Below are 13,530 nucleotides of genomic sequence, written 5' to 3'. Positions count from 1 at the left end.
CAGTGCGGACACGTCACCAAAACCTCACAGGCAGGCTTCCGGGATGTTAGACACATGAACGATGCAATAAATACCGAAAAAAACACTATTCAATGCTACGATCACAATCAGCACATACATATATCTCCATATCAACTGTCCCGTCACAGCTGATGTCAGATCAAAGGAGATTGGCACCGTTTGTGCTGATCGTGAGGTTTTGGTGATGTGCGTCAGTCAGCCAAACTTCGACTGCGCCAGCTCCGCTCCGCCTTGCGCTGAAAGTAGACGTGGTTTCAGACGGCGAGCTTTTGGCGCACCTCGGCGAAGCCTTTTAGCACGAAACTGTCACTGCGCCAAGCCGAATCTGTCGGCACCTCCCCCCGCTGCGCCGCCACTCCCATCTCGGCGAACCTCCGCCTGCGAAACTTGGACACTGTCCGCCTCTCCCGCTTCGCCGGTCGAAACTAGCTCTGCGCGGGGTTCGCCTCACTGCGCCACCCCGCGCTGCGCCGGGAAACTAGAGCCCTTAGTGTTAGCTCTGTTGGCCAAGTACTTACTGTACATTGTAGACCAATATTGGTCTCACTATCAGTATTGATCAAGAAACGGATACTGCTTCCCTAGTATTAGATATAATATGATTCTTTAGAATACCTTCAATCAATATGTTAAAGGAATACCTCTTTTCCAGCTTAGCAGGACTGTGACAAGATGTTTGATACCATTTTCACCTCTGTACGTCCAGTGGTTCAGTTCCTATGGGTAGCGTTTCATTGTTAGCTTAGCATAAAGACTTGAAGTCTATGGGAGTCATTAGCCTTGCTCCGTCAAAGTGAAAAAATAAACCGGTCCAGGATCTCCAAAGCTGTCTTATTTACACAGTGTATCGTGTATTTGAAATGCATGTCTTGGAATTAAAATAAATAAATAAATAAATAAAAAGGAAGGATAGAAAAGAAGGATAAATGTGTTCAGTGGTTACAGTTCACCCATCCAAGCATCTAAGGCAAAAAAAAATCCCATAAATGCTACCCATAGTAACCGAACCACTGGACGTATGGAGGTGGAAACAGTATCAAACACCTTTTCTCAGTTCGAGTAAGTCGGAAAATATCAGCCTAAACAAATACGGGAGAGAAGACTAATTACAAGCTGTTGACCTTGCAGACGGATTTTGGAGAGCAGAAACATAATTGCGAGCATTAACCCCCATTCCTCATTAGGTTTTTTTGTGTTGTCTTTGCAGAGCGGCTTGTTTATGAAGTGAGACAGAAGTGCCGCAGCATAGAGGGTAAGTGATGTGTCCTCTGTGTGTTCTGGCTTCCAGCAGCGCCAGGGGGTCTCTCGGGGGATAAACACCTAGTCGTCTAGATTACACTTGTCCTTGATGTTGATGAGCAAAGCGGCGGATGCGGGGCTGTGTTAATAAAATGATAAAAGCGTAAAGAAGAAGAAATAACATTTCCATGATTTCTGTTGCCTCATTGGGTCTCTTGTGTGCTCTCTCCAAACACATTGGCTAGGCTTATGAGATCTAGACTTGCGTCACAGCTGTTCAAATAATTTCATTGAAGTGTGAAGTTCAGAGCATGGCAGCGGAGTGTTCACACCTCTGTGGCTTCTACGAGAGTGTGTGCTTTGGGCCTGTTAAATACTGACATGCCATGTTTCTTTCTGCAGACATTTGTATCTCCTGTGGAAGTCTAAATGTTTCCCTTGAGCACCCGCTGTTTGCCGGAGGAATGTGCCAAAGTTGTAAGGTAAGCTTTGATAGAAGTCATTAAAGAGTGTAGAGGCAGGGACCTAAACTACAACTGCTGTTTTGTAAGAATCACAGCTCCTTTTAAAGCTAATAATAAAATAAACACATTTGAACCTGATCCCATTTAATTTTCGCTTCAGTATATCCCTCTAATCATGTTTGAGTTGGTTTATTTTCTCGTTTCAGAACTGCTTCCTAGAATGTGCATATCAGTATGACGATGATGGCTACCAATCATACTGCACTATCTGCTGTGGGGGGCGGGAGGTCCTCATGTGTGGAAACAACAACTGCTGCCGGTGAGGTTTCCACTGGGTTTCTCTGCGTTATTAGTGGTGATCGTGTGGCCTAGTTATGAGAGAGACCACATCAGCCAGTGTGTTCACATCAATGGTCGCATGTCATTCAAAATGATCACAATCTGTGTCATATTTCGAGACAGTTTTCGCATGTGGAGCAGTAGGTGTTTACCGCTGTGGGCAGTGCCACGGTATATGATCAGCGGAAAACTGCACAACGTCTCATTTCTATTTCAAGAACATTACACATATACAATAGAGGCTTTGTAGTTGCATCACAATTTCCTAGCAACTACGTCTGGAGCCATCATGTAGGTCCATCGGAGAATTGGCTCTGCAGAAATAATGGCTAAAAATAACAACCAGGCGAGAAAACAAGAGAGGTACCTGAGAGAGACTGTGGGTGTGGGTCTGTTCAGTGATGGTTTTCCAAATTGAGGTTAATGTGACACAGGAAACTGCCTCGTCTTTAGCCTTTGCTGCTCTCAAGACTCTGCGCTTCAGTTTTGTTATCTTAACAAGCAGATGGTTTTTGGCATCCTTAGCCAGCTGATTAGTCAGCAGGTTAATTAATGAATTTAACAAAGCAGACAGTGTCCGTTTTAAGATACCAGTTCTAGACACTCGTAGATAAATTGTGCACATCAAGTTTGGTAATAACAACACAATAAATATATGGTGCTTAGCGTAAGGGCAGACTGTGCAGTTTCAAATGGGAGGACAAAAAGCCTCAGGTTAACGCCAAGACTAATAACCCATAGAATTACTGTAACAATTGTGAATGCTTATCTTATCTATGCTTTGCTCTATCTGTGGGTTATGATAGGTTAAACTCCTGAGGCTTTTTTAAGTTATATTTTTTTTTTTTTTTTTTTTTTTTGAGAATTGAGTGGCACTCATCACTTTTTGCTAAATCATAACAAGGTGGGGTGCCCTCCCCTTTGAAACAGCCTAGTGTGCCTTTAATAATAAGATGACGATATCTAAGTGCTAAGTCGTGAGATGATAAGTTCCCAGTCAGAAACAACACAGAAATGAATCGTCTATTAAATTCTATAGAGATTCTTATGTGGTAAGTTCAGAAAAAAACAGCCATTCTCAGCTGTTGACCAAATTGGGGACTCTCCAGATGGCTGCCAGAGGGTGCGTTGCATCACCCGAAAGCCCTCTATAGCTCTCTGGCTGTTCACATAATTGTCTGCCAATCCATCAAACTCCCCGTCCATGCATGCCTCTAACGGTGTGAATAATAGGATAATAGTAAACCTCCTCCATTTGTGCTTAGGTGTTTCTGTGTGGAGTGTGTTGACCTCCTCGTGGGGCCAGGAGCGGCCCATGCAGCTATTAAAGAGGACCCGTGGAACTGCTACATGTGCGGACAGAAGGGTGTGTTTGGCCTTTTGGAGCGTCGCACCGACTGGCCCTGCCGTCTCCAGCGCTTCTTTGCCAACAATCACGACCAAGATTTTGTGAGTAACGCGCCTTTCGTGCTAAACCCCAACCTGAGGCCTCAAACAAGCAGAGACCATGCGTGTCTGATTATGCCCTGACTCTGTGGTTGTTTTTCAGGAACCACCAAAGCTATACCCCCCAGTCATGGTGGAGAAGAGGAAGCCCATTCGTGTCCTGTCACTATTTGACGGCATAGCAACAGGTTAGGCAAGAACTGGATTTCCCTCTTAAGTCCTTGTCAGTGTGAGACATTTTGCTGGGATAAGGTTACACCAAACTGCCTCTTTCCGCGCTGAACACATAACTCTTTCTATAGTACGACAGCACCTGAAAGCACAGAATGATCTCACTTAGAAACCAAGCCAAACACTGATTAGACTCAGAGGACTGTATAGCTTTTCATGCTTAGGTGACTAATGGGTTGATAAAAGGACTGAGGGAATTAGGCTTTTTTAGTGTTGCACTTAGAATGATTCTTTCTTACAGTCACAGTGAAACGAAACTCCTAACGCTCCTTACACATTCTTATTTTTTTTTTATATCTTTCTATCAAAATGCCATTAACTTTACCACTTGGAAAACAGAGTATTTTTAGTGGCTACTTTGTGTTTCTGTGCATGGCCCATTAGGCATCTTAAAGCCTCGAAGGGTGTGTCTGCTCTTAGTTTTCAGTGTTGTTTTTGACCTTTGACCCCGTCCTGTCGCAGGGCTGCTGGTGCTGAAAGAACTGGGCATTCAGGTGGATCGCTACGTGGCATCCGAGGTATGCGAAGACTCCATCACTGTGGGCATCGTCCGGCATCAGGGTCGCATCATGTACGTTGGCGATGTGAGGAATGTCACGCGCAAACATGTGAGTTGAGTTTTTATTCGCTTATTTTTTCTTGAGCCGTCGTGTATCCGGATAAGGGCTGGTAATCGTCTGAGCTTTTTCAGCAGTGCCTCGCCTCAAATTCAGTCATACTTTCACAGCAGTATGAGATGGGAGATCTATCAATATTTTATCAATATAGTAATATGAAACTAGATATCATCTGGGATTTTGGATATCGTAATATCACAACATAGCATTAGTGCTGTCTTTTCCTGGTTTTAAAGGCTGAGTTACACTAAACAAATGCAATTTTCTGACGTTATTAGACTGTTGTATCTGTTTTGCTATAGGTCTCAATCTGCTTGGTCATCATATCCACATTACTATTAACTGTTTATCAAAAATGTCTTGTGTGTAAATATCTTATAAGAACACCGATAGTCATTCCTACAGTATCGTCACAATATCTGTATTGAGGCATTCAGCCAAAGATTGTGATATTTGATTTTGCTCATAATGTGATCTTGTACAGCAGCTACTGAGCAGCTGCACTGGAGCAGATGAGGCGTTCAGTGCATAAAGGCACCTTGATGGTAGCGGTTAAAGCTGCATTAGGAAACAAAAATACGCCCATCTTATCAGGCTAAATCACGATGTGGGGCCCCGGTAGATTTTATCCGGATTAAGACTCTTTGCCCACTCTGCTGTCAGATATGGGCACTTCTCCGCCCACGGGATATAATATATTGAAACTCAAGAGTAAAATACAAGCCTTCCTACTGAGCAGCAGCAAGCAAGCACCTCATTTAGTACAAAGTGAAATCTTTTTCCTCTCTTGTCTCTTTTTTTTCCCCACTGGGTTGTGCGAAGTTATCGACATCAGGTAATGTGATAGGGTTAGGGCCGAGGTTCAAATTTTCAAGAAAGACACAAAACTCACTACCTCACCTTACAACAAGGGAGATGAACTTACAAAAGGTAGAAACTGGAGGCTAGAGGGCTCTCTGCCAAAATGTGTTGGTCTTTATGTACCTACAGCAGCCTTTTTTTAGAATCCAGCCGATGCCAAGAGTGGCTGAATTTGTTCTCTCTTTCAGCACTTTTCTCAGACACTATCTCCGTTTTTTTTTTTTTTTTTTTTTTTGCCTAATACAGCTTTAAGAGAGGGAAACACAGCACTCATTCACTTTCCCTTGCAGCATGTTATTCTCTATAATGTTTCCTGACTTATATTAAGTCTATTACCATGCTCTAAACTTGCACCACCTGCACTCTGTCCTCATCTCATTTTTTTTTTTTTTTTCTTGTTCTTGATTTTGTCTCTTGTCTCGGTGCAGATTCAGGAGTGGGGTCCTTTTGACCTAGTTATTGGAGGAAGCCCTTGCAATGACCTCTCCATAGTCAATCCTGCTAGGAAAGGTCTTTATGGTAAGTCTAAACCTATTTCCTTCCACCATCTTTTAAATAATTTGGCAGCATTTTTGATTCATTTTGATTTCAGTGTGGATGCTCATCAGGTGAAAATAAAAGAGTCTTGCGTGCAGGCTTTACTTAGTCCAGCACCTCACCTGTACGTTTAAGTAAAAGGAAATCTCATGAATAGACTAATTGCAAGAGTGCCATCTATATGTGCCCCTTACTGTGCTGTCAACACTATGTGGACTGACCGTCTCTGTCCCGTAGAGGGCACCGGCCGTCTCTTCTTTGAGTTCTACAGGCTGCTCCACGAGGCCCGGCCGAAGGAGGGCGACGACCGGGCTTTCTTCTGGCTCTTTGAGAACGTGGTTGCCATGGGCGTCAGTGACAAGAGGGACATATCTCGCTTCTTAGAGGTCAGCCTCCTCACTGATGCGGCTACTCTCTGCTGCTTGTGATGCGTGCATGTAACACCACTGACGAACGGGGTGATAGATTATGAATGCCCCCTTGTGGTACTAATTCGTTATCTTTAGCTGTGGAGTTGTTGCTGTCATCCACTGACCAGAGATCTTGATCTGCTCATTTTAATGTGATGCCCAGAGATAGTTCGCCAGACAATGTCATATGATCTCCAGTAAGCAGATCAGTGTTATACAATTTTGATCATTTTCATATTTCCCTAAATTTGAAGGATTATATGATCCTGTGTGGGTTGCAAAAATTGTTCAACTTCTTTAGTTACTGAAACCCTTTCAAAACTCTTTTATAATGTTAAACATGCATCATCATCAAGCTAATAACAGCTGTTTTTCTTAGTTCCTAAATGGGTATAATTTTGGAAATACACCTAACAGCAGTAACTCATCAATTTTGATCAGTGATATACAGGTATAGGGCTCATTATCAATAACACTGCTATTTTGTGCTAAATATACTGTAATGGCCTATATGAAAGTCACAGAAGTGCATCTTGTTTTGGTTCGTCTCTGACTGGTGCCTTTGTTCTGCATCGCTTCATCGTCAGTGCAACCCAGTGATGATCGATGCCAAGGAGGTGTCCGCTGCCCACCGTGCCCGCTACTTCTGGGGCAACCTCCCCGGCATGAACAGGTTGGTACAGGACGAAGGCAAATCAGCAGCCTGTGACAGAGGCAGGGGGTCCTCATTTGTGTTTTTGAATTATCCTTTGCCGTTATCCTTGATTTTGTTGTACATTTCAAGAAAAATGTATGTGTCAAACCAGGTGGGGTGACATGCCTCATAGAATTTAAAATCAAAGTAACTCGCTTTGACATCAAAAGAGGTTTGGCTTAGATTTGACTGCATCATTTGGTGCTAAATAAGCTTTTATGAATGAGACCCAGAGTCTAAGTATGCGATTATGAGTTTGCTGTTTATATTTGATTCATTGAACGCCGTCCGTCTGGTTCTGTCTCCCCTCTAGGCCTCTGACTGCCATGTGCACTGACAAGTTGGACCTTCAGGATTGTTTAGAACATGGCAGAACAGCTAAGGTACTTGTAAGTTACTGCTACATGTTTTCTGAACCAGTACACATCTCACTTTTCCAAGTCAGTGTCAGTTTGATCTTTGAAGTGATCACAGCAGGAGCAAATTAGGTTTTTTCTGTTACGTAGCCCATGTGGAACTGAGATCTTTACTCTTTCACCCTCATTTCAATGGAAAATCACACTAGCGATGATATGGGGCGCCTCCCAAATATGTCCGGAGATATGCAGCCTATTTGCAGTTTAATTGCTTAAAGCTGAATTTGGCAATTTTGCACTGTAGTGGCTCCAGATTGCAGCATGAGGAAACATGAACTTTTTGAATTTAAAGGCTCAATGCACTATCGCTCCAGCTGTTTCTGTTTTTGTTGTGTATACATTAGGATGAAGAGCGAGTGCGTGCGTGCCGTTTGAAACTTCTCAAACTGCTCTTGCATGCCAGTTGCTTTTGGCTCGCCAGTGCCCTTGACTACTGTAGTCACTTCCCTTAGCAGAAAATAAGGACATATTTGCCAGCATGTTTCCCCTCCAATTTTGCAGTCCAGATTGTTCCCCCCCACACTGAAAACAAAGTGCAGTATTCTCTGAAAATATTACAGCGCTGCCTGTCCTGACAGTCTCTCACATAGCCGAGACCTTCTGTTGTAAGACTCAACTTGGAGAAAATATCCGTGGGTGCACGAGGGGGAGCAGCGCCCTCAGAGTAAACAGTGAACCATAACAGTTGTGGTGTTGTAATTCCTTGCTCAGACACAGGAGACCTGCTATCAACTGTGATCACTTAAATACCCTGAAATCATGCCAGTAAATTCAACTCGCTCATTCTTACCAACTAAGAAGCCCTGCGATGCTTTACACCAAAGGATACCAACCAGACAACAGAGGCAAAGCATTAAAAATTGATTGATTGATCGAGTTCAGCTTTCACCGTGTCTATAGCCAACAGCAGAATTTTATTTTTTCAAAAAGGAAAACTCTACAACATCTCATTCGGGACAGAAAACTCTCCTCTTTTTTAGCCCCACTTGGCGATGTTGATCGATAAGAGAAGTGTATCATTACACACAAATGTTGCCCTAGAGCAGCTTTAAAGGAGCGTGCTGGTCCAGTTTTGACTCCCCCTCAACAGTTGTGATTGTATTTAGCCGTCACAAAATCATTTGCATACGTTCAAGCTCATTTCCATTAAAAACTGCTACACACAGGCAATTTCATCTTGTAAATACACACTGGATAAAAGAAAGAGGAAAGAAAGAGAGAAAAAATACTGAGGACTAATTTTTGACTTCCCTAATGTCTTGCTCTCTTTGTTTTTCATCAGTTTGACAAGGTGAGGACCATCACCACCAGGTCTAACTCCATCAAGCAGGGCAAAGACCAGCACTTCCCTGTCTTCATGAACGAGAAGGAAGACATACTCTGGTGCACTGAGATGGAGAGGTATGGAAGCCGAACGCGATTCCTCCGAAATAACCTTCACAGGTCTTTGTTTACTCATTTGGAGCCTCTTGGCAGATTCAAATCTCAAGACTGTCTCCCCGTATCTTCCCCCTGTCTGTCTGTCTGTCTCGCTGTGTGTTTGCCTTCCTATCTCCTCCCTGTCTGTGTTTGATCTGCACCCGCTGCTTGCCCCGCCAGGGTCTTTGGCTTCCCGGTCCACTATACAGATGTGTCCAACATGAGCCGACTGGCGAGGCAGAGGCTTCTAGGAAGATCATGGAGCGTCCCGGTCATCCGCCACCTGTTTGCACCACTCAAAGATTACTTTGCCTGTGTCTGAGCAGCAAGACTACCCGCTCTGAACCATTTAGGAAATACAACTGTATTTTGTGACTAGAAACAAGAGCCTTGATACTCAAATTATACTCTTGTATAATTTGCGAGAAAAAAAAAAAAAAAAAAAAAAACGTTTGACGTAGAAATTTCACATTATTTCTTGTATTTGAATTGTAATTCTTATTCTATTTAATTTTGATATGTCATTTTACCTTTTAGCAGTGTTATCAAGTATTTTTGAATTGATTTATTTGTGCAAGCTATACTTGAGACTATGCTTTCTTCTCAAGACACTGAGAAAGAAAAGTGCTATACATGTCATTTTTTTTTTTTAGAAGAGACGGTGATGTGATGGAAGACACCTGAAAGATAGTGATTTCAAGATACCTTATGTGAAAACGTTTTGGCTGCGTACGTTGTCGTCAGCCAGACATCAGGGCGGGCTACGGTTGCCACCTACAGTGTAGCCATGCTTCCAGCTACTGAGCCTCACAGAGATGTGGTGAGAAAGGCGATTTTCTTCAGTGTCAGGAGAGCTGTGTCTCTGAGAATCCAAAACACCAGATCACATATACCTCTTTGTTTACAGTTTCTATACACAACTGAAGGTAATAAAGGTACTACTGTAATATGGTTACAATACCATGGTGCTCCAAGATGGTGAAAAACATCATAGCCCATGTGGCATTACAGTTTAGACAATACGGAACTCTTAGCCTGTTGCTTGAAAATCTCGTTTTCCATGGTTTTTTTCCACACTTTTGGGAAAAAAAAAAAATCTGTTTTGTGTGCTGTCGTGTCAATTTAAAAGGAAAAGAAGGAGCGACAGTAACTGCGAAAATGGTGCAAAAACGGAGCATGTCCTCTTTTCTGCATTTTTTACAGCTTTTATACAGATTATACTGGTGCTCATTCAATCATACAGCCTTGCTACACTCAGACCGGGTCTGCACAAACAGAAAGTGAAGCTACAGCCGCATGGGAGATGATGTTTTCCATCATTTGTTTAAAAAAAAAAAAAAAAAAACCTTAAGATCAAAGTCTGTGGTGAGCTACTTTTTTCTAGTTTCATCCTGACCAATGACATTACTGTACAACTGTTAGTAAGTGTGTTTGTTGGAGGGAGGGTGACCAGGCCTTTGTTAAAAAAAACCGGGTAAACCTCCTCACCTTCCACCTCTGAAAACTGAAAAACTGTCAGGTGCAAATCCTCAACAATATGGTGCGGCTTCACATAGTTCTTCTACCTTTTTATAGCAATTTTGTGCTGTTTTACCAACATTATAAAGCACTTTTATATGTATACTTCCTTTTTTTCTTGATATTTTAAAAAAAAAAATATTGGTTCTTGTGAATTGTTTTTTTGTTTTGTTTTATGATGTGAACTGATCTACCCTCGTGTAAAACTTTTTGTATACAGTAGGGCTGTGCCAATAGAAGTACAAGGATGGATTTTGATATGTGAAACCCATGTATTTGACTCAGTGTACAGTAGACGGATTGAAATTTGTACCCCCAACCCCCCTTTCCCTCTTTCACCATCCATAATGTCTGTTTTAAAACAGCGATACAGTATGCTACTACCCAGATTTAAAGAATGTCTATTTCTATTAAGATTGTACAATGTAAGACAGAGTTCAAGAACTATGTCACGCGTTTTGTATCATATTTTGTCCCATGAATGACAGATTGTCCTCTGCCATTTCCCTTATAAATCCCTGGTAGTCATGCTGACAAATTGAGGTGCTCATCCAAATTTGGATTGCACACACACACACACACACACACACACACACACACACACACACACACACATACACACAAACTAAATTCTCTTGATTGTAACTTCTAAGCTAAATATGGAGGATTTAGACAGAAGTTTGTCAGAACTTAAAACTGACACCGTAGTTGACGAGATGTCGGCACTCAAAGAGCAAAGTTGGTGATTTAGAATTTTAAAAAAAAAATTAAATGAACAGATGTTATCGCTTATCTATATCATATTTAAGAATTCAAAAATAACGCTATTTGAAATTTAATTTCATAATGTAATTAAGTTCTTAAGTGACCTTATTGCCATCATTTTTGTCCATGCACACAGAGGTTGATATGAAACCTTGTGCTTTGTGATATTTTGACCAGATGTTATTTTCCCCCCTTCCTATGATACTTGTATCCCCCTAATGTGTGTACATTTTGTACATAGAGGTTTCCGGTTGCTGTTTTTCAATTTGTTTTAATCTTTTTTTTTTTTTTTTTTTTTTTTTTTTGTATTACGTATGAGATGTACAAATATAATTCTTTGCTAATATATATCATCAAATTAGAAAAAATCTTAGATTAAAAATAAAATCAAGTGACAAATTTGATTCAAAACTTGCTTTGAGCGTTAGATGTAGGGAGACTCCAAGTCTACTTTTTAGTACTGTTAAATTAATTTTGGGTTTTTTTTATTTTTATTTTTATTTTTTTTATTTTTTTTTATTTTTTTTTGTGTCAAGTGAATCCAGATAAAACGTCATGTGATCTTAATAGTGGCCTAAGGACAGCTTTAAGATGAATGGTCTCAACTTCACTGCACAGCCCTACATGGTGTTTTTGCTTTTGTTTCTTTTGTAAGAATTTAAAAGAGGGATTGTTGGTGTTTCTGATGGTGCTAAACATTTTATCTAATCAAGAAAAATATATTTGATTGGAAGAGAAATAAACTTGTCTTGACAATGACTGTTTTTAAGTTTCTTGTAGTAATGGAAAAGCACTATTACTTCACTCATATAAATATATTAACAAAGGCATTTTAACTTTGTACTTGAAAAAATAAGGATAACAAATAATGAAAGGTTTCCTATATTGTTTTAGACTAGAGATTGCTGTAGTTGGTGCTTATCTGTGGGAAAAATCATGTACTCATAACGAGAAGAAAAAGAAAAAAAAACGGTAATAACTTTTACTGTAGCATAATGTATGCTTAATACGCATTGCTTCTTAATCTACATTCCATGCCGTAATATTCTCCATGTCTGTTTTTTCAAGATGTTGTTTTAAATCGATGCTTCTTTCTTTTCTATCCGCAGCAACATTTGCATTTCACTGTTCATGGCCGGTCAATTCTATATTCAGTGATACTGTTGACACTTTGTGTGACTTCCTTTCTGTCATAACTGTTTATGGCCTATATGCTTTCCTCAAGACCAGTTCATACAGGAAATGTAGCAGTCATTCTCCACTTTTACCCCATTACTTATGTTTAGTGTCCAGGCAGAAGATAAAGGCTCCTTATGTACTTGTGCTGGAGAACACTTGAATAAATGTATTGTTTTTGTGCAAAAAAAAACAAATCCGTTAACTCTTGTTCTCTTTCATTTGCACCTCGTGACACTGAATTGCCTTTTAATGACCTTTTCAGTGCAGTGTACATCAAACTGCTGGGGCATCATTTCAGCTGTAGGGGGACGGGGCACCCATATTGTAAATGCATGCACCCCCTGCCACATTTTATTTTTTAAAATCAAACTTCTTGCTCATGAAGTTTTTTTTTTTTCAAGCACAAAGTCATGTGGCAGGGAACATATTTGAGATTGTAATTGCAGAGTTTTCAGCACTGCTCATGCCTCCCCCCGTTCTGTTTCAATGCACAGGTTTTACAGGACCGTTCAGGCTTTTGTGCTGAACTGCTGGCCTAAGTTTAAATTAAAAACAAAAGAACTTGGATTAGTCGGTTCGGTTAGTTTTCCTCGAATCAAACCGTGGTGTAATCTGAACCGTGACAAGGATGAATCATCACATCCCCACTGAGCATGTGCACTCATGATGAGCTGGACTGGGAATTTGGACAACACACACCTGCAAGCACAGTGATTTCTGTGATTCAGTGTTAAAGCTTATTCTTGTTTGCAAGCCAATACAGGGGATGGAGAGTTTTGTGCACTGACATTGCAGTTGCTTTCATGTCATCATGACCTCGAGGAGGGGATTTATTAATTTGCACTCCATTGTGTTGACTCCTCTGTCTACAGCACCTTCAGTGCCTCAAATAAGGGTGTTGCCCTGCAGCCCCTCTGATCAGACAGTTGAACATGATGCCACTCCACAGCCAGCAGCCCATCTGAGCCATTTAACAGGACTGGGATAGTTTATTGACTGGCACTAATGCCATATGTTGTAGGATACATTATTTATGATATTTCTATTTTATGTGCATTATTTCTGCATCACTATTGCAGGTCAAGCTTGGGCCGAGACACTCTGTGAGCAAATAATGCAAAATAAATGCAAATGCTCCAAAGCTTGTCTTCAGGTTTAAGCCGTTTAACCCGCGTTAAGAATAGATTATAATAATCTTTTATTCACCTTGGCCCTGCCATTCTCTCCCATGCCACGGTTTACACCCAGGCCCTCTCATAGTGGTACATCCTCTCCCAAGTGGACACGCCCTAAGTCCGCAGCAATTGGTTGCTTAGGCGACCAAGCCTTCACACGACGCCGGTGATTGGAGCGTCTCACCGTCGCGCAGCTCGG

The 13,530-nt window shown here is 41.3% G+C and overlaps 1 protein-coding gene across 1 annotated transcript in view; it reads left to right on the top strand.

Annotated features, from left to right (window-relative positions):
* Positions 1 to 10,959, top strand: part of LOC115354676 (DNA (cytosine-5)-methyltransferase 3A-like) — a 39,596-nt gene extending 28,637 nt beyond the window's left edge. The window contains exons 12-23 of the mRNA XM_030045134.1: positions 1,229 to 1,273; positions 1,663 to 1,742; positions 1,931 to 2,043; positions 3,329 to 3,512; positions 3,613 to 3,697; positions 4,203 to 4,348; positions 5,647 to 5,737; positions 5,993 to 6,141; positions 6,753 to 6,838; positions 7,173 to 7,242; positions 8,558 to 8,676; positions 8,875 to 10,959. Of these exons, the coding sequence (XP_029900994.1) occupies positions 1,229 to 1,273; positions 1,663 to 1,742; positions 1,931 to 2,043; positions 3,329 to 3,512; positions 3,613 to 3,697; positions 4,203 to 4,348; positions 5,647 to 5,737; positions 5,993 to 6,141; positions 6,753 to 6,838; positions 7,173 to 7,242; positions 8,558 to 8,676; positions 8,875 to 9,016 (1,310 nt within the window). The 3' untranslated portion in view covers positions 9,017 to 10,959. The remainder of the gene's footprint in view (positions 1 to 1,228; positions 1,274 to 1,662; positions 1,743 to 1,930; positions 2,044 to 3,328; positions 3,513 to 3,612; positions 3,698 to 4,202; positions 4,349 to 5,646; positions 5,738 to 5,992; positions 6,142 to 6,752; positions 6,839 to 7,172; positions 7,243 to 8,557; positions 8,677 to 8,874) is intronic.
* Positions 10,960 to 13,530: the final 2,571 nt, after the last annotated feature.

Source organism: Myripristis murdjan, chromosome 22 (assembly GCF_902150065.1).
Source record: "Myripristis murdjan chromosome 22, fMyrMur1.1, whole genome shotgun sequence".
NCBI lineage: Eukaryota > Metazoa > Chordata > Actinopteri > Holocentriformes > Holocentridae > Myripristis > Myripristis murdjan.
The sequence above is the reverse complement of the archived record's forward strand: the minus strand, read 5'-3'. Positions and strand labels throughout refer to the sequence as shown.